The 21,243-nt window shown below is 50.3% G+C and overlaps 1 protein-coding gene across 1 annotated transcript; it reads right to left on the reverse strand.

Annotated features, from left to right (window-relative positions):
• Positions 1-15,242: 15,242 nt before the first annotated feature.
• Positions 15,243-21,000, reverse strand: SUPT4H1 (SPT4 homolog, DSIF elongation factor subunit). The gene is made up of 5 exons (XM_077836658.1): positions 20,866-21,000; positions 20,280-20,386; positions 18,794-18,849; positions 18,365-18,418; positions 15,243-15,763 (listed from the first exon to the last, which is right to left on the reverse strand). The coding sequence occupies exons 1-5, from the start codon at positions 20,932-20,934 to the stop codon at positions 15,696-15,698; spliced, it is 354 nt and encodes a 117-aa protein (XP_077692784.1). The 5' UTR covers positions 20,935-21,000; the 3' UTR covers positions 15,243-15,695.
• Between the last annotated feature and the right edge of the window lie 243 nt (positions 21,001-21,243).

Genomic DNA, 21,243 nt, shown 5'->3' on the forward strand with positions numbered 1-21,243 from the left:
TGATCATCTAGTCTGACTTCTGGCATAGCACAGGCCAGAGAATGTAACCCAGTGATTACATCAAGCCCATACATTCTGCATATCTTTTAGAAAAAGACACTCAATCCTGAAGTAAAGACTCCCCTTTATGGGGACTCTACCACAGCCCTCAGTGATCTGCTCAACGGGATAGTTAGTCTCACTGTTAAAAAAAACTGAGCTTCATTTCGAATTGTCATTTGTCTTTTTGCCTTCGTGTACTCAACTGAAAAGCCCTCTACTATCAGAAATCTTTTCCCCGTGGAGATACTTATACACCATGACCAAGTTACCACTTAACCTTGTCTTCAGTCAGTTAAATAGACAAAGCTTCTTAAGTGTTGCACTGTGAGGCAGGTTTTCCAGACCCCAGATCATTCTTTCGCTTGTCTGAACCCTTTCCAGTCATCCAATGTCCTTTTTGAAGTATGGACACCAGAACTGGACACAGTATCCAGCTATGAGATGGGGGAGGGATAGCTCAGTGGTTTAAGCATTGGTCTGTTAAACCCAGGGTTGAGAGTACAATCCTTGAGGGGGCCATTTAGGGATCTGGGGCAAAAATTGGGGATTGGTCCTGCTTTGAGCAGAGGGTTGGACTAGATGACCTCCTGAGGTCCCTTCCAGCCCTGATAGTCTATGATCTCACTAATGCTGTGTACAGCCGTGTTACGCTGGAAGCAGGTGTTCAGTCGCTTTCCATCTTCACCCCAAATCCTTTTCAGTCACCGCTTTCATGGGTTCAGTTCCTGTGCTGTGAGCGTGAGCTGGGTTCTTTGTACCTTTATCCTTGTTAAAGTCCAAAATTAACAGCCCATTTTGATGAGCGGAACAGCTCCCCACTTTCAGCGCTATTGCTTTAGGCTCGCTGCAGATTCAGGCAGACAGGCACTGCATCAGGTCACCACAGTCCCATTCAGAGGTTGTCTTCATATGGATATGGACTAGAGACTTAATTTTTAAAATGAAATAATATTCTGCATCGTGACTGTATAGCAGCCGCTGAACTACAGAGAACGCAGAGCATGGCTCTTCGCAGATGTGGCTGGGCCACGGGCCAGTCACTCTCTTCCTATGGGGTTCAGAGGGGACGTGAGTGATAGGGCTCAAGAAGGGCAGTGGGCAGCACAAAGCTGTTAGTGTCAATGCAGGGGCCAAACTATTAGTCAGCATGGGGGAAGGGCTCTTGTCAGTCTGTGCAGACAGGTTGCAGAGAAAGCTCTGATATTTCTTATCTCTCCCTACAGCAACTTCCCTCCTTGCTTGTGGTCACAGTTCACTCCTGCACTCGCAGGGGAAGTAGAGATCCTGGCCCAGCTGCCTTGTAGCCCAATTTTACTCTGCTCTGTCTTAAAGAAACACTGCTCCATTTCAGCATCAGTACCTCATGGTAGGCTGTTGATTGCTGATAGTTCTCTTTTGTTCAGAGAATTTACTCTGCCAGCCAACTGCCCAGCTGTTTACCCATAAGAACATAAAAACATAAGAGCGGCCAGACTGGGTCAGACCAAAGGTCCATCTAGCCCAGTATCCTGTCTGCCGACAGTGGCCAGCACCAGGTACCCCAGAGGGAATGAACAGAACAGGTAATCATCAAGTGATCCATCCCCTGTCGCTCATTCCCAGCTTTTGGCAAACAGAGGCTAGGGACACTATTCCTGCCCATCCTGGCTAATAGCCATTGACGGACCTAGCCTCCAGCTCAGCACCTGTTGACAGCGTCCACCAATGATCCACATCAAGCATAGTTCCAAAGCATATACCTAACCTAACCCCCGCCTGAGATCCAGCCTGCATGCACCAGTCGCAGCCTTGTCTTTGCTCTGATCACTTGTTCTGAGCTAATCACCCCATTGCACAAAGCACACAGCAAAAGCAGAAGGGACTAGAGACCAGTGCCGGAAATGGGGAAAGACCTGGAGAGGGGCTATACAATGTTGGTAGAGAGGAGACAAATACAGGGGATATGACAGGGTTGTAAAATAGTCAGTGGCATAAAGAAAGGGAATCAGTTCTTATTTAGTCATTTATTTACTCTCTCAGAATACTAGAACATTGGGGTACCTAGTTAAGGGAAATATTTTATGCAATGCATGACTGACCTGTGAAACTCACTGCCACAAAATGTCACTGAGTCATTGATCTTAAAAAGTATCCCAAAAGAATTATATGTGTATATGAATAATAAGAATATCATCTGTGTTACACAAGGTAGGACAAAATATTATAAGGGGTATCAACATTCATGCATCATGACATAAACCAGCTGCTAACTCCGTAAACTAACTTATTTTCACTTTCCTCTAAAGTATCTGGAAGTGGCCAATGTTTAAGACAAGAAGTGGGTATGATGGACCATTGGTCTGACCCCTATATTCCTGGCAACCAACTGCTGCTTATACAAACATCTCAGAGCACACTTTTTAAAATCAGGGATTTGCAAAATCCAATCACCAGCTCTCTGATTGGGTTCAGAGCACATTTAGCAGTTCCATAATAACATCCCACTGTCTAGCTGACATCTCACCACAAGGATGAGAGCAGCAGCCAGGGCCACTCCAGAGAGAGGAATTTTGAGGCAGTTTCTGAAGCATGTATAGATGCCAGACTCTGAGTAGTGAGCAACTGGAAACAAGAGCTGAGTGGTAGATCTATGCATTTTGAAGCCCTTGTGTCTCTTTCTCTGGAGGCTTTGTATGATATCTGGGTGAGTTATTGAAGGGTAGGAGAGGGCAGGTCTCAGGCAGGAGAAAGACCTTTCCCCAAACAAACCTGGGAGCAGCAAATGGAAAGAAGCTGCCATCATGTGCTCGACAGTCCCTGTGTATATAAAAGTGTCTAGCCCTGGTGTTTGTGAAAATAACTTTCAACATCTCCTAGATGTACCCCAATGCAACAGTGTCTGCCTGAGTCTGAAGGAGACGTGCATTCATCTAAGTTACTTGCTAAATCTGACCCTAATGACTGCATTACCATTGTTCACTATTTCACTGCTAATCAGAGTAAGCAAGAAGGGAGAGAGACTTCATACCTCAAAGGTCTGTTCAACCTCCTGTGAATTATGTCTCATGTTAGCATTATGAATGGGTGGAGCTTGGGTTGTGGAATTGATTTTTTTCCAATTTGCCCCCTGAATAAATAGCGAGTAACTGGGATACAGAATAGCTGCCAGAGGATCCAAGGGAGTCTGACACAAGCGATGCTACTGGGGAAAAGCAGAGAGCTGGCTCAGACAGTTTTCTCAGAGGGCCTTCTGGTGCCAAGGGAGAGCTAAAAACAGAAGGCTGACAGCCACCTGCTGAGAGGAGGGGTTTGGACAAGCACAGCAGTGAGTTGCCTTCTGCAGTGGAAAGTGACTGCTGCTAACCTCCACTTCAGCATGTGGGTTAAGGACTGGCAGGTTGGAGAGAGGTGAGAAAGGGATAGAAGAGCATCTGCGATCACGCCCAGCCTGGCATGGGATGCTAGTTGAGTGCGTGTGCACGTGTGTCTGTGTGTTCATATCACACCTGCTGCAACAGAAAGCTACAGCCTACCTGCTCAGGAGCAGTCAGTAAGGCCTGATCCAAAGGCTCCCTGAAGTCCAGGGAAAGACTCCCCTCGGCTCCAATGGGGGTTTTGATCAGAACTGATGCTGAGTGCCCAATTACAGACACCTTGCAGAGGGGTCAAGCACCATTCAGAGCTGGGAGCACCCAGCACCTCTGAGAACCCAGCCCAGATTGTGTCATGGTGGGTCCCCAAAAATGGAGGCATCCAAACTTAGTGGCCACGTGTTATGCAGGGGCTAAAACTGTCAGCAGGATCCCACAGCCTGGCCTGCTTCACACTATGCTGCAGTACTCAGCCATCTAGGCCCCTCCGGCATTTCCTTTACACTGCAATAGTGGTGCCAGACTTTGGGGACAATCCATGCAGAGGATTTTGTTCTTTTTCAATTCACAGTTTGGTGCCAGGCACAGCAGCTTATTGGGCCGTTCGTTCCATTCAGCTGTCAGCTCCACATCCAAGTGTGATTAATAAACATGGCCCTCTGAATAAGTGCCTCCGATGGAAACATCTCGTGGCTGAAACCCCGCTCTGCTGCTCTTGCTCCGCTAATCACTAACTGACTTTCTCAGAGCCACTTGTGACCCTCCCCTGAGCCAGCAGCTGCCGAGCTTAGAATTAGTCCGTTAAAAAGTGAGTCAACTAGAAACTGACAAGTGAAACACACTGGGCTTTGAAGGCAAATAAGAGCGTGAAACAAAACCTCAAAAAGCGAAGTGACAAACCCCAGCAGCAGGCCCAGCCAAGGGAGGAAAGGGTTAATACGGGAGCGCTGGCATGCCCATATATAGACAAAACTGACACACGCCCCACCAATGGTGCAGCTGCCAGGCTGTGTTCTGAGCTAGCGAGTCAGACCGTGCCCAAGGGGGGGGAGGGAATATCTTCCCCGGGACCCGCTTCTGCAGGTGAGAGAAGCTTTGGCCCCAGCCGGAGCCCTGCCTCAGGCCTGGGGCAGGTGCCCCCATGTCACAGAGCATGCCAGGGGGACAGATGGGTTAGCACAGTAGCTAACATATTTCAAGGGACCCTTCCAGGAGAAGTGACCTGAGACCCCTCCAGCCATAAGGAGGAAAGGCCTGGGGGCGGGGGAAGCAGTTGGGGGGGGTGTTAGTGGGTTACAGATTGTCAGAATAAGCCATAAATTCAGTGCCCTCGTTTTCCATTTCACCTGCTGTGAACAGACTGAGCCAGGCACCTGGAGAGAGACAGGGCAGTGGTGGCTGGAGGGGGCAGCACCCCATCCTTCCTCTCCCAAGGGTATTTCAAAACAGGCCTTTCCACTGTTAGCAGGGACTGGCTCCTACACGTCTGCACATTGAGGGCCACTCCTGACTGCTTCCACAGCACCCTCACCTGTACCCACCACTCCCTAGGCACAACGAGGTTTCCTAGGACTGCGCTGTTTCTCCCTTGGGCTGAGCTGCCCCCCACCCCTCGTTCCCATGGCACCTCACTTCTGCCCTGGAGCGAGCATCTCTTCCTGGGGTGATTGGTGCTGCTCCAGGCAAGTTCGTATTTTGGAACAGAGTTCCCACGTTGTCCTAGCCTGGGGCCCAGCACCGCAGCACCAATCTAAGGAGGGAAGAGGAGAGCACATCCTACAACTGAGCCCTGGCTGGAGGAAGAGAGGGGCTCTGACCCCTGCTGCTAAGGAGGAGCCACAGGAAGGATCCCAGCCTTTCCACTGATTTCAGGGAAGAATCAAGAGACAGTGCCCCCAGCAGTGGCTGTTGGAAGACTGTAGGGTGTTGTGGAAACCGGGAGCACAGCTGGGGAACTACTGAAAGACTTGCCAGAAACAGACAGGAGAGAGGAGCTTCGTCACTGCCCTAAATGCCAGAGGTGTCATGGGAACATGATGATAATGATGATGAATATAAACAAATAACACAAGTATGTAGCGACAAAATTAGAAAGGCCAGGGCACAAAATGAGATCAAACTAGCTAGAGACATAAAGAGCAACAAGAAAACATACTACAAATACATTAGAAGCAAGAGGAAGACCAAGGGCAGGGTAGGCCCATTACTCAATGAGGGGGGGAAATAACAACAGGAAATGGCAGAGGTCCTTAATGATTTCTTTGTTTCAGTTTTCACCAAGAAGGTTGGTGGTGATTGGATGTTTAACATAGTGAATGTCAGTGAAAATGAGGTAGGATCTGAGGCTAAAATAGGGAAAGAACAAGTTAAAAATTTCTTAGACAAATTAGATGTCTTCAAGTCACCAGGGCCTGATGAAATGCATCCTAGAATTCTCAAGGAGCTGACTGAGAAGATAGCTGAGCCATTAGCAATTATCTTTGAAAAGTCATGGAAGATGGGAGAGAGTCCAGAAGACTGGAAAATGGCAAATCTAGTGCCAATCTATAAAAAGGAAAATAAGGACAACCTGGGGAATTACAGACCAGTCATCTTAACTTCTGCACCTGGAAAGATAATGGAGCAAATAATTAAGCAATCAGTTTGCAAATACCTAGAAGATAATAAGGTGATAAGTAACAGTCAGCAAGGATTTGTCAAGAACAAATCATGTCACTCCAACCTGATAGCTTTCTTTGACAGGTTGTGGATGTGGGGAAGCGGTAGACGTGGCATATCTTGACTTTAGTAAAGCTTTTGTTACTGTCTTGCATGCTCTTCTCATACACAAACCTGGGAAATGCAACCTAGATGGAGCTACTATAAGGTGGGTGGAAAATTGGTTGGAAAACCATACCCAGAGAGTAGTTATTGGTGGTTCACAGTCATGCTGGAAGGGCATATCGAGTGGGGTCCCACAGGGATCAGTTCTGGGTCCAGTTCTGTTCAATATCTTCATCAATGATTTAGATAATGACAAAGAGTACACTTAGAAAGTTTGCGGACGATACCAAGCTGGGAGGGGTTGCCAGTGCTTTGGAGGATAGGATTTAAATTCAAAATAATCTGGACAAACTGGAGAAATGGTCTGAAGTAAATAGGATGAAATTCAATAAGGACTAATGCAAAGATCTCCACTTAGAAGGAACAATCAGTTGCACACATACAAAATGGGAAATGACTGCCTAGGAAGGATTATTGCAGAAAGGGATCTGGGGGTCATAGTGGATCACAAGCTAAATATGAGTCAACAGTGTAACACTGTTGCAAAAAAATCAAACATCATTCTGGGATGTATTAGCAGGAGTGTTGTGAGAAGTAATTCTTCCGCTCTACTTCACGCTGATTAGGCCTCAGCTGGAGTATTGTGTCCAGTTCTGGGTACCACATTTCAGGAAAGATGTGGACAAATTGGAAAAAGTCCAGAGAAGAGCAACAAAAATGATTAAAGGTCTAGAAAACATGACCTGTGAGGGAAGATTGGGAAACTTGGGTTTGTTTAGTCTGGAGAAGAGAAGACTGAGGGGGACATGATAACAACTTTTATGTACTTGAAAACTGTTACAAGGAGGAGAGAGAAAAATTATTCTTGTTAACCTCTGCAGACAGGACAAGAAACAATGGGCTTAAATTGCAGCAAGGGAGGTTTAGGTTGCACATAAGGAAAAACTTCCTGTCAGGGTGGTTAAGCACTGGAATAAATTGCTTAGGGAGGTTGTGGAATCTCCATCATCGGAGATTTTTAAGAGCAGATTAGACAAACACTAGTGAGGAATAGTCTAGATAATACTTAGTCCAGCCATGAGTGCAGGGGACTGGACTAGATGACCTCTCAGGGTCCCTTCCAGTCCTATGATTCTACGATGATGAGAGTTATTACCTTAAGAGAGAGGTTTTCAGCCTGGGGCACGGCCAACACCTGGGGCACCGCAGAGTACGTCTAAGATTGCCAAAGGGGTCCACACCTCCATTTGAAATTTTTAGGAGTCCACAAATGAAAAAAAGGTTGAAAACCACTGCTCTAGTGCAGGGGTTCTCAAACTGTGGGTCAGGACCCCAAAGTGGGTCAGGACTCCATTTTAATGGGATCACCAGGGCTGGGTGTTAGACTTGCTGGAGCCCCACCATCTGGGGCTAAAACCCTTTGGCTTTGGCTTTCCTGCTTGGGCCAGGGGGCTTGGGTGGGCTCAGGCTTCTATTTAACCCTCCTAGGGTCATGCAATAATTTTTGTGGTCAGAAGGGGGTCGCAGTGCAATGAAGTTTGACAACCCCTGCTCTAGTATATTTGTTTCAAGGAAATGCACCCCCTAGGGGCCCCTCAGAGAACTGCACCAGTTCATGATCCACTGTGCATACTGCCCCTTGGCATGCCAGCAGCTGTTGGACCCAGGTCTCCACTACTGTGAAGTTTTCACAGTAGAATGTGGGCAGAGCCACCCTAGAATTGGTAGGGACTTCTGAAAAAGAAGAGAGCAGGACCCCTTCTCTCCCCCTCTGCACAACTTAACCACCAAGGCAGTGCGTCACCTTAGGCTGCATTTATGGACCATGCTAAGCATAAGCAGCTCACATTGGCTGTGAAGAGTTGTGAGTGCCTAGCATCTAGGAAAATCAGGCCCTTTTAAGGTGTCCCAGCTTCAGCACCCAGAAGCAAAGACATCGAGAATCAATGGCCTATTCTGGAAGTTTTGACCCAGAAGTATGCCAGGACTTGCCAGGCGGAGTGTTGGGCTGCCAACACAGCAGAGGCATTTCAGCCTTGTGTATGGTTTTACCTCTGAAAGGAGCGAGTCCCTTCGCCCTGGTTCTCCTCCAGCCTCTCACATCAGTATTTCATTCACAGGGTCCCCCTCCTCCACCATCCCACCTTTTTAGCAGGGGACTCACCATATGCTCACCCTGCAACCGATAGCTGGGTGATCTTACTTGAAAGCATGGGTTCAGCCATCATCACTGATAACTCATGGAGAGAGCTACTCCCAGGTTCTGGAGCCTGCGAGGTGCAGGAGGTCAGACTAGATGATCATGATGATCCCTCCTGGCCTTGGAGTCTAAATTGTTCAGTTTATTCACCACAAAATGCAGTTTTGGTCAACCTGAAACTATTTGCAAATTTGAGCTGCTCATGTCAGCCAAGGAAAAGTGTTTCAGAGCCAGCAGAGTGGACTTGTTTATCTGTCCCCTTTATCACTCTTAGCTCAGTGGTTAGGCTACTTGCCTAGAATGTGGGAGACCCAGGTTTGACTCTCCAGGTTGGGAAAGGACTTGGGGACAGATCTCCCCCGCCCAGGTGAACAGTCCAACCCCCAGGCTGTAGGCTGTTCCACTTTGTATAAGTACGTAACCATTCGTTGGGCCAGAGAAACTGAGGAGGATGGTGGAGCTTGGTGATTAAGGCACATGCCTGGGAGATGTGGAGTCAAATCCCTCCTCTGATTCAGGCAGAGAGAAGACTGGAATCCACAGCTCCTCCTCCCCCCTGAGTGCCTTAACCACCAGGCTATACAGTCCTTCTCGCACTCTTTGGCCCAACGGAGAGTTAAATGTTTATACCAACCAGCAGAGTTTCAACAGAAGAGTGCGAGCCACCCACCCTAGAATAGCCTGCTGGTTAAGGTACTCACGGGGGGGGGGGGGGGGGGGAGCGGGAGCTGAGTTCAAGTCCCTGGGCCTCCCACAGCCAGGCACGTGTCTAACCCATGGGCAAATACAGACCCAGGTGGTTTGCTGCCTGAAATGGCCTTTCCCGGGGTGTCAGCAAATTTCAAACATTTTCAGAACCAAACCGAACATTTCCCCTGATGTTTCAGTTTGCTTACTAAACTAAAAAGTCATTGATGTGTCCAGTTCCACTCACAGAGCCACCTCTTTACTCAGGACCTGCCCCCTTCCATCCAAATTGAACTCTCTCCTTCTTCCCACATAATCACCTCATGCACGGCTAGCCAGCAAACGGAACGTTATGTCCAAGTGGAGCTCCGAAGGTCCCCCACATGCACCCGTCTGTTATATTGGTGAGTCCCTCCTGCCCCCCTGCCACTCAGGACCATCACCTGGGCATCGCCTTTGGCTCAGCACATGCAGGCTCTGTCAAACCTTGCAGCTTCTTCCTACGCTTTCCAAAAGCCCGACCTGTCTTGTCTGCTCACCCTCCCCCAAAATCCTTGTCCAGGCATTTGTCATCTCACATCTTGACTACTGCAACTGTCTCCTCTCGGCCTCACCAAGGGCAAAATCCCTTCCCCACCACACCCACACAAACACTGCTGCTAAGATCAGCTTCTTTGCCTCTCACCCTGGTCCCTCTTCCCCACCACATTAAACATGCTACTTTCAGGCCACTTGGAACCTAGCCTACCCAGCCTGTCACCTCTGACACATTACCAAGCCCCCTCCCCTCTGCCAGCAATGCCAGGCTTCATGGCCCATTCAGCCAATTTCCCAGCAAGTACCTTTGTGCTTTCTCCCATGCCTGCCCTTTCTGCCTGGGCAAAGCTTCCCATTACTATCTAACACTTCTGCACTGTCCTCCTTAAACTCACCTTGCCCCAATGCCTACACAGCACCCATCCTTGGCTAGGCCGTGGCAGGCTGGGACAGCTGTTTGTAAAGCTAATCACTGCCACCACGCCCCTGGCTGTTTTACCCACCTGTTGTCATCTACGAGACTGTAAATTCCTGCTGCTTTGGTATGTACCAAAGTGTGTCCAGCACCCAGCACAACAGAGCCCGGATTCCTGGCTGGGGCACGAGGTGCTAGCAAATGCTAATAAGCCTGTGTATTACCGCTCAGCACCTGGCCACTCGGCCGGGACAAGGAGGAACTTCTTACCCCTCAACAACACACAGGTGACATGCAAGCTGGGCGGTGAGAGGAGAAGCAAACAAGGAAGGATGAGAGCAAAGCAGGAGAAAAGAGCGTGTGAGGACTGGTTACACCAACACAGCTAATGCTGTTGGATCTTCACAGCCAGGAAAGCATTTGCAAGGGCTACATCTAGGAGGAAAATGTCAGAGTGTTGACAGCCCAAGGCCGTGCTCAGCCCTGCCCTCCTGTTCAGTTCACTGAGTGCAGTCACTTCCACACCCAGATCCTCCCCTCTTAAACCCCAGCCAGAGGGGGCTGCGAGAGCTCAGAGGACTCTCAGTGGCCTGCAGGCCAACCCAAGCTATTAAGCTGTCCTTACAGGCGCTCTGCACATGCAGCTACAGCCCTGATGCTGCACGGAGCTGGAACTTGTGAGGAGCAAAAGTACGTGGGCAGCCAAATAAGGCAGAGGCTGCGTGTGAAAGTGGGCAAAAGGCAGCCCCTTGCTCTGTAGCAAGTGCAGGTGGTGGCTGCTTGGCTGGGTGTTCCCCAGAGCTGCAGGCAGCTGCTTTCGGAAGAGACATTCTGCACTTTGTAGTTTTGGAAACTCACTTTTCATGACCTGAGGCAGAGCTGGGTATCAGTTCTTGAAACCTGTGCAGCAAAATCAACTCACTCACACTTCCTGCCTCAGCCCATCCTAGCTGCAGCCAGCCCCCAGCCCAGTCCCTGGATCAGCACTCTCACGCCACACAGGCTCAGGCTACCCAGAGAGCAGCCAGGCTGCTTAGGGCCAGTTCAGACAAGGCTGACACACCCATACCCCCAGGCTCGGCTGAAATAATCCAGCAGCACTCCATGCAAGAGCAGAGTAGGAGCTTCTGTCATCTGACTGCAAGCTCTGGAGTCCCACCCCAAACAACTGGGATCCCTCTTTCCTGTCTCCTGGCCAGAATACATTACAGGTTCTTCCAGCTGCCTGTGTAATGGGAAACCTCCATCCACTGTCACCCTAATCCCCTCTGTAGGCCAGCTCTGGGTATGTCTCTAACCCCCAGGCAGGAGACAATTCCCCTGCCCTTAGCTGTACAGGCAGAGCAAGTTTGGGGAAGGCCTGCTGAGAAGAGAGATCATTAATCTTGGCCTTTGCAGTTGTGTGGTCATTTGACTAGCTGTGCAGGGCCCCCCGCTTCCCTAGAACTAGCCCAGAGGCTAGCAAGTGAGTAGGTGGCCAGTACTGCCCCATCTGCCCCAGCATGGGCTAGGGCGCTGAGCTGCAGGCAGTGGGGAGAGCATGCTGGTAGATGCCACAGTCCATCAGTACCACCTAATGCCCAGCATAGCAGTAGAGGGCACGCTACTGCTGGAAGCCCCATAATCTGCACCAGACAGAAAAAGCAAGGTGCAAGCCACTCAGATCCCCTGATACTCAAGACATTTGCCTGAGCCTCTTAGCCAAATGCCAACACTGGCTGTCAAACTTCACTTTCCTCCATTCCCCTTGTAGTCTCGCCTCAGTACAGATTGCTTCTTCATGTCCTGACATGCTGCACTGCTGTGCTGTTAAACAGCTGCCAGGTATCTGCCCAGAGGTGGCTGCATTTCACTGGTGGGAGGAGGAGAGATTCCTGTGCTGGGTTTGCAAAGTGTTTTGGTCTCCTGAAAGGCACTACGGGAGTGGACATTACTAAAGCACAGCAGCAGCAGAACGTATAGGTGGAAGACAAAGTTCCCCACTCCCACAACCCAGTGCTGGGCTACAGCCCACACAACCAACAATGCACAAAAAGCTCTCCCTTGCCTCTCCTCCACTTGCCAGCAAGACCCTTCCCTTGCCCGTTCCACCCTGAGCACATCAGACTGCCCCTATGCCCAGCACTTGCCAGCCTACTCCATACACAGATCCACCAGGGCCCCAGCCAGTTTCACTCTGCTCCATGTTCCTAGCAGCAGGGCAGGACAGACAGAACTGGGAAGGCAAAACCCCTAGCCGGGCCCTACTCCCAGGCAGCCAACAATCTTCCCTCTCATGAGACAACAGCCCGGGCCAGCCACCCCTGGCTCCTTGGAAGGAGTGAGTCTCCCTGTCGGTAAGCAGCACCCTAAGGGCTTGGCTGTCGAGCACCCGGTGAGGGCTGGGTGCAGGAGCCTCCAGCACAGAGCCAGAAAGCTGGGAAACAGCGAAGCGTAATTGGCAAGTAAGAGGGAAGCTGAGACCATGCAGTCTGCCTGCCCTCCCACACCACCCACACACTTCCCTATGCCAGAGCTCAGCAAGGCCCACAAGGCTGTGGCGCCCCCATGTGGCAGCCAAAAAGGGTCAGCAGTTAGGCCCTCAGCCAGCAGGGCTAGGACCAGGGAAACATGTGAACAGCCCCCTAACCCCAAGCACAGAGCCCACCTCCCCACCTGAAAGCCAACTCCACAGAATCTCCTCCCCCCACTCTGGTAATTCAAGCCCTCTACAAACTACCTGCATCTACACTATGAACCTTGAATATGCTCCCAGCACAAGCTTCCCCACGAGAGGATACAAATGCTGGTAAGCCCCAAATCCCACCCCGGACACAACTGACCCTGGCTAGCCTGAACCCTCCCCCACAACCCCTCTCAGGTCAGACTAAACCACACTTGGGTGTGGCAGGTTACCTAATTTATGCTGCACAGCTGCCCAGAAACCATAGAATCATAGAATATCAGGGTTGGAAGGGACCTCAGGAGGTCTTCTAGTCCAACCCCCTGCTCAAAGCAGGACCAATCCCCAACTAAATCATCCCAGCCAGGGCTTTGTCAAGCCTGACCATCACTAGCTCTCCCCGAGCTCCAAGGTTTAACCAGGACCGGTTGTCCCAGGATCACAGCCCTTTCCATAAAGCAGCTCGGCCCAGCAGTCACTGATGCAAAGTATTCTCCACGGATGCTTTTCACATCACAGAAATTCAGTTTAATTTTACTATTCGTTGAGAAGGAACTGCCAGGCTGGATCAGACCCAAGGTCCAGGATACTGACTCCAATAATGGTCAGAACCAGATGCTCCAGAGAACAATGCAAGAACCCCACAGTCGGTTGTTTTAGGATAATCATCAGGTCCTGGGAAGGTTTTTCCTAATCACCATCAGTTAGTCAAGCATCTCCCAGTGTGTGGCATGCCAGACTAGCCTTGGGCCAGATTCAAAAATTAAAATGAAGAGGCTTTTAACTCCACAGATTAGGGCTGAATGGTGCTCAACAGGTTTCACTTTCCTGTGGGGGATGGCTTAGGAGACACCCAGTTAGAAGCTGACTTAATCCCCAAAGCACGAGGGTCATATCACAATTCAGAACCCAACTTTCATCCAAGTTTTGTGGTGGGATGTGAAATCACCGGCAAAGACCCAGAAACAGTTGGCATTGGGCATGTCAGAAAGGAGCCTTTTTAATCTCATGGGCAGGAATATACACAGAACAATGTGACAGTCTCAGAAAGCACAAGGATTGATATTCATGGAGTTACAGTAGAGATTTAGAACTGAAATGTGAATGCAGCCTTCATTAGGCACAGGTTGAGTTGAGATTGGAACCTTGGTTCTCCAAAAGCACATAGGCCTCGGCCTCACATCCAAGTTCTTTCTAAGTTGCAACCAGCCGGTAGTGGGCCACATGCTCCCACACAGGTAGGTGTATGTACACATGCACACTCTCCCCTACCCTGCAGCCAAAGAAAAAACATCTCCCATCCCGCCACCCTTGTTTTTTTTATAAGGCTCTACCCATCCACAGATACTGTTAATAACTTTGCCTTGTGATAACCTCTCTTCAAATGAAGTCAGCATGTTCGTTTTCAAGGAGTTTTAACTCACAGGAAGTCTGGAGGGAGAGTAAGAAACCATCACCGAACTGCCGAGACAAACAACAAGAGGCAAAATCTCTAATCAGGGAAGTGTGAAGAATCTCTCTGAGCAATGAGCTAAATGCCTTAATGACTCAGCACTAGGAGTACCCCTGAAGTCACAAGGCCACATACCCCTAAATCATGTTGGAAAAAGCTCACCCTCAGACATACATTTTTCTTCACACTTGCAAAAATATTCTTCTCGGTTTAAATGCAGAAACTTTCATGCGAAGCCAGTTTTCCAGGCTCAATTGATAGGATGCAAAAATAGGGCATTATAATGGACACTGATTGCAAGGTTAGTTCCAGAGAGGAAGGAAAATATGATTCACGTGGCTAATTTTTATGAGCTGCCGAAGTGCTTTGTCAACTCTAATGTTTATAAGTCAGAGACCCCCATCCTCTATGGTCAGCAGCTCTTGCTGGACTAGCATGGAATGAAGAAGAGTCTTATGCAAATACAGAAGTAACATGAGCAGCATTTTCACAGGAGACAAACGGGAAGAGGAGTAGGGAAGTGCCATCTGCCTGGAGGGCAGGGCACCGGTGAGAGCACAGGGGACTCTGGAGTCCAAGCTGTATGGAGTGTGGGATGTAATGTGTACACCCCTCATTTCTCCCCTTCACTGTGTCCAAGTGCTACCACAAGCCAACTGGAGTCCCTGGTACCCCTCCACGAGCCTTTTTCTTGCTCTACATGCCACAAAATCCTCAGCACCAGCTTCACATTCCTGCCTCCAGCTTGTGCTAGGTACTATACAAACAAACAGGGAAAGCCTGCTTGTGACTGTTAGGAGCTACTGCACTATCCAGTGCTCAGTAATGTCCTCCTTCACCCCAGCTCCCTCCTCCCTCCAGCACCTGGTGCTAGAGCTTCAGCCATTAGACTCTGCTCAGTAGTGCAGAAACGAGGCCCAATCCCAGTGAGCACAAGGATTCCCATCTGGCCCAAGGTGCAGAGAAAGGGGTGGCAGTTGCAGAGTCTAAGCCCAATCTACAATTCCAGCATGCAAAGGGCAGCAACCAACCAGAACAACTCCCACGGTGAGTCCCTATATGGGGCCCCAACCCTCCTCAGACAGACTGCTAGGAGGCTGGTGCAATAGGTGACTAGGAAAAGAAAACAGATGCCTGTGACCACATTTTTATTGGGAATATTTACACAAAACAATCCCCCTCCCATGACCCCTCCCCCACACAACGTCTGGCTGACCTGCTGCTTCTGAAAAACTCGGGGGGCGGGGTGGGGGGGGTCATCTGTACAATGCTCTTAGAGAAATCCTTCATCATACACAGATGTGTTCCTGCCAGCCCACTGTTTCCCCCAACCCTGGCCCCTGGGCTCAAAGATTCTCCATCTGCTGGGTGAAGAGAGAGTCACCTTAAGAATCCAGATAATGCTTGAGAAGCCCCCACTACCACCGCCATCACATCAGGAGTTCCTGCTCGCCTTCCCTCCCACCCACCCCAGGACTGAAAAGCACCAGAGCTGCTTCCTAGAGCAGTCTCTGTACCCCAGCTGCTCTGCAGAAAAGGAACACTGGCCAGATGCTGGAGACTCCTCCACGTGGTGCAATGACTGCTTAGGTTTTTATGGCTGTGTCTCGGGATTTGTAGGCCACACCTCGGCTCTTCAGCTCCCGTACAATCCCTGCAACAAGGAGACAAACAAGAACTTCAGTGTCATTTGGAAAAGGGAGATTTGGGAAATCTGGTGGCATCCTACCCCAGGTGTAGGCCCTCACCCAGGCCCATAATGCCCAAAGCCTCACTAATACTGATTACTCTGGTTCACATTCCTTGTGAGGTGGGCAAGTCTCAGCCCCATTTTAAAGACGGGCAGCTCAAAGGGCCCTTAAATCATCCAGTCTGACCACCTGTATAACACAGACCATTACATGCCACCCAGTCATCCCTGGATTGGGCCCAATAACTTGTCTTTGACTAAAGCACCTTGCAGAAAGGCATCCAGTCTGGATTTGAGAACATCAAGACCAAGAATTCACCAATCCCTTTGGCAGGTTATTCCAATAGCTCATCACCATCACTGTTAAATATCTGTGTCTGTTTCTACTTTGCATTTGTGTGGCTTTAACTTCCACCCACTGGGTCTTGCTCGGCCTTTCTGCACTAGATTAAAGAGCCCTTTGGCATCCAGTATTTTCTCCCCATGTAATTAATTCCCCTTAACCTTCTCTTTGACCAGTTAAACAGGTTGAGCTCTTGAAGTCTCTCACTGCAAGGCATTTTCACCAGCCCTCACATCATTTCTCTGGATTTCTTTACACCCTCTCCAATTTTTTCATCTTTTAAAAAGTGCTGATTCAACAATTGCATGAAGTCTTCCAGTATTGTCTCATCAATGCTGTATATGGAGGTAAACATCGTCTTCATAGTCACTACTCCTGTTTATAGAAAAGGAGTACTTGTGGCACCTTAGAGACTAACCAATTTATTTGAGCATGAGCTTTTGTGAGCTACAGCTCACTTCATCGGATGCATACCATGGAAACTGCAGCAGACATTATATACACACAGAGATCATGAAACAATACCTCCTCCCACCCCACTGTCCTGCTGGTAATAGCTTATCTAAAGTGATAAAGGGGTGGGGGGGGGTGAGAAAGCCTGGATTTGTGCTGGAAATGGCCCACCTTGATTACCATGCACATTGTAGGGAGAGTGGTCACTTTGGATGAGCTATTACCAGCAGCAGAGTGAGTTTGTGTGTGTATGGGGGTGGGGGGGTGAGAAAACCTGGATTTGTACTGGAAATGGCCCATCTTGATTATCATGCACATTGTAGGGAGAGTGGTCACTTTGGATGAGCTATTACCAGCAGGAGAGTGAGTTTGTGTGTGTGGTTTTTGGAGGGGGGTGAGAAAACCTGGATTTGTGCTGGAAATGGCCCACCTTGATTATCATGCACATTGTAGGGAGAGTGGTCACTTTGGATAAGCTATTACCAGCAGGAGAGTGAGTTTGGGGGGGAGGGGGGCGGAGGGTGAGAAAACCTGGATTTGTGCTGGAAATGGCCCAACTTGATGATCACTTTGGAGGTATTGTTTCATGATCTCTGTGTGTATATAATGTCTGCTGCAGTTTCCACGGTATGCATCCGATGAAGTGAGCTGTAGCTCACGAAAGCTCATGCTCAAATAAATTGGTTAGTCTCTAAGGTGCCACAAGTACTCCTGTTTATGTATCATGTCTCACTTTAGCTTTATCTGCCCCAGCATCACACTGGGAACTCAGGATGATTTGCTTGTCCACTTGACCCTTCAATCCTTTAAAGGCTCACTGTAGGTACAGCCTGCATTTCTTCTTCCTAGATGCATTGCATTGCATCATCTCCTTTTCCCGAAACACTAGGTAGGGCTAAGGTTTGAGCAGATTCCAATCATGTCAGTTCTGAGCTGCCTTCTGAGACTGTTGGCAGGTTGCCTGGATGGTTTCCCCACCTATCTCCTTGACTGTCCACAGTTTCTCTCTCCATGCACACTTCCATAGAGAAGAATTTTCGGCAGTCGGCAGGAGGTTACTCTAGCAGCATGGCCAAACTACTGAAGTTTTCAGAGCTCTGTGTAAGCTTGACAATTTGTGTCTCTTACCCACAGAAGGTGGTCCAATAGAAAGATATTACCTGACCCACCCTGTCTCATTAATATCCTGGGATCCACATGGCTAAAACACTGCCTGGCCCATCTTTGTCATTTACTACTCCTCCTTTGTCTCACCTGCAAATTTGACCAGCAATGATTTTATGTTTACATCCAGATCAATGGATATAAACATGATGGCAATGTTGCCGCATTGGGCCTCCTACCAATGTCGGCGGAACCCCACCAGTAACACCCACATTACCCACGTTTGATGACGATTCCCCATCGACAAGTACTTTTTGAGATTGTCAGTTAGCCAGTTTGTACTCAGCTTAACACATTCTCTGATACTGTACAATTCTCTTTTTAAAAACAAAGAACAGAATGGTGTGTTGTACTAAATCAAATGCCTTACAAGAATCTAGGTAAATTACACGTATGCATTTTTATTAAGCAAACATATAACCTCAAAATGAAATCAGGCAGAGAGGTACAAAACTTGCCTGGGTCATACAGAGAGTACATGGCAGAGCTGAGAAGAGAATCCTGATCCTCCCTCCACCATGTGCGCATTCAGGTGAGTCCCCCTACATGGGGAGACACCATCCCACCATGCTTTTAAAAATCAGGAGAAAAGTCAGCCAGATTACCTTGGGGCAGACGACCAGTTACAGACACTGCATACACACCAGGCTTGAAATTACCTGCAAGAGAAAGACAAAACCAGCACACACGCTGGCTTATTCTCCACATCACCATCCAGGCAAGAGAACTCAGCCTGTGGTAATTTGGTGTGTTGAATTCCCCCCACCTCCACCCCAAATTCAATGGTAATAAGGGAGGAATTCACTAGAAGGGAGTGAGAAAGCACTTTTCCCACGGAGAGTAAATCATGGTGTCTTTAAAGGACACCTGCTCAACAGCAGGGCACCAGCCAGGACTCCACAGCCCCACCTGGGACTTATCCAACCCCCCTGGCCCTGCAGGGGTGGTGAGAAAAGCTATTGCTGCTACCTGAACATTCGTCAAAGGAAAATAAGCTAAATTATAAATCCATATTAGAAGAGAGAGACACTCACTGACACGCTGCCACTTGGAGACCCAGCTGTCCTCAGGGCTCATCATAGCAATAATCCTGCAGAAGAGAAGAGGGTTAGTGCACAAGGCATGTTCCTGACAACAAGCCCCACCACACAGCACAACCCAGACTAACCAGAGATAGGATGAAGAGCAAGTCAAGACCCCCTCCCCAACAGTGCTCTACATTCCCCAGCACTTGGGAGCAGTGGTATCATGGATACTAGCAGCAAAAATTAAGCCCTCTTCTATGGCGTCACCATGTCAGAGCTCCCTCTGGCAAAAGACAAAGTGGAGGAGGGGGAAGTGTGGAAACAGGAGACTCCCATCTACCCATGGGAACGTACCAGCTCCAGCAGGTTGAGCGAGACATGTCTGCCTTGACCAGTCAGATCAGACACTTGAGACTCCACTATCTATACACATGCCTGGCACTGGGAATGAGGGTGGATAATCAGCCGAATATGAGCTCCCATAGGAAGCTGTAGCCAAAAGAGATAATATGATCCTGGGATGCATAAACAGAAGAATCTTGAGTAGGGGTAGAAATGTTATTTTACATCTGTATTTGGCCCTGGTGCGACCACTGTCACAATACTGTGTCCAGTTCTGGTGCCCACAATTCAAGAAGGCTGTTGATAAATTGGAGAGGGTTCAGAGAAGAGCCATGAGAAGGATTCAAAGATTAGAAAACCTGCCTCATAGTGAGAGACTCAAAGAGCTAAATCTATTTAGCTAACCAAAGAGAAGGTTAAGGTGTGACTTGATTAGTCTATAAGTATCTACAGGGGGAACAAATATTTAATAATGAGCTCTTCAATCTAGCTGAGAAAGCTGTGACACAATGGCTGGAAGTAGATGCTAGACAAATTCAGATGAGAAATAAGTCATAATTTCCTAACCATGAGGTAATTAACCATTAGAACAATTTACCAAGGATTTTGGTGGATTCTTCATCACCAACAATTTTTAAATCAAGACTGGACATTTTTCTAAAAGTTCTGCTTCAAGAATCACTTTAATGACAATCTCTGGCCTATGTTCTACAGGTCAGACTACTACATGGTCACAATGATCCCTTCTGGCCTTGGAGTTCATGAATCTGTATTATATAGCGGGGTGGCCTAATGGCGGCTCATGAGCCACGTGGCTCTTTTACAGTTAAAATGCAGCTCGCAGGGCCCCCCATTCTCCACCTACCAGACTGGATGGGGGGGAGCTCGGGGCTTCTGCCCTGCACCAGGATGGCTGGGCTAGGGGGAATCTGGTCAGAGGGAGGTAGGTCTAGGAGCGTCAGCCCCACAGGAGGCACATGCCGGGATTCAGTGGCTTCAGCCCCACTCTTGGTGAAGCTCCGAGCCCCAGCAGGCGGCTCCCACAGCCCAAGGGGGAGCGGCCTCGCCAGGAAGCACTAGAGCTAGTGTCTAGTAGCACCTGAGTTCCCGGAAAGTCACTGTGGCCCCCCAGCTGCCTTGGCCCCAGGCTCACCCATCAAAGGAGGAGCTGGTGCAGTCATAGACCATCTCACGGTTGCCCTTCATCTGCAGGTAGGCGTCGCAGTTATCGCACCCGTCATACTCGAACTGGTCAATGGTCTGTGCGGCAGAAAGAGAGGGATCAGAGCCTGGTGTCCCCTTCCCCTCCACGCCTACCTGCCCCGCCCCGCACTCACCGTGTGTCCCCCGCCTGCCCCCCACCGCGCCCGCCCCCAGCACCAGCCTGCCCCCCCCCCGCGCCCGCCCCCTCGGCACCCGCCCGCCCCGTGTCCCCCACCTGCCCCCCACCGCGTCCGCCCCCCGGCACCCGCCAGCCCCCTCCACGCTCGCCCCGTGTCCCCCTTCCCCCCCCCGCGCTCGCCCCGTGTCCCCCTCCTGCCCCCCCCGCGCCCGCCCCCCCGGCACCTGCCCGCCCCCCCCACGCTCGCCCCGTGTCCCCCGCCTGCCCCCCACCGCGCCCGCCCCCCCAGCACCCGCCTGCCCCCCCCACGCTCGCCCCGTGTCCCCCGCCTGCCCCCCCCCGCGCTCGCCCCGTGTCCCCCGCCTGCCCCCCCCGCGCTCGCCCCGTGTCCCGGCACCTTGACCAAGGAGCAGAGCAGACAGGCCCGCAGATGCCGCAGATCCTTGGGCACCGTCTCCAGCGCCATCCCTCGCCCCACCCGCAGCGGAAGAAGGCGGAGCCCCGCGGAGCACAGACAGAGCGGCTCGGCCACTTCCTGTGACGGACAAGCGCACTTCCGGTCCCGCGCCACTCTCGGCGCCAAGCGCAAGCGCAGAATGCTCCGTTCCCGGGCGGGGGAGGCGCGAGCAGGAGAACGCCCCCCCCCCCCCCCCCCGCGCGCCAGGCGGGGCTTGGCAACGGGCCCGAGCTCGCTTAGCAACGCGGCCCGGCTCCCTGCGGGCCCGCGGGACGGCCCGGCGGGAGCGGCGCTCTGGGCCCGCTCTGGGGAGCCGTC

Source organism: Eretmochelys imbricata, chromosome 17, assembly GCF_965152235.1.
Source record: "Eretmochelys imbricata isolate rEreImb1 chromosome 17, rEreImb1.hap1, whole genome shotgun sequence".
Lineage (NCBI taxonomy): Eukaryota > Metazoa > Chordata > Testudines > Cheloniidae > Eretmochelys > Eretmochelys imbricata.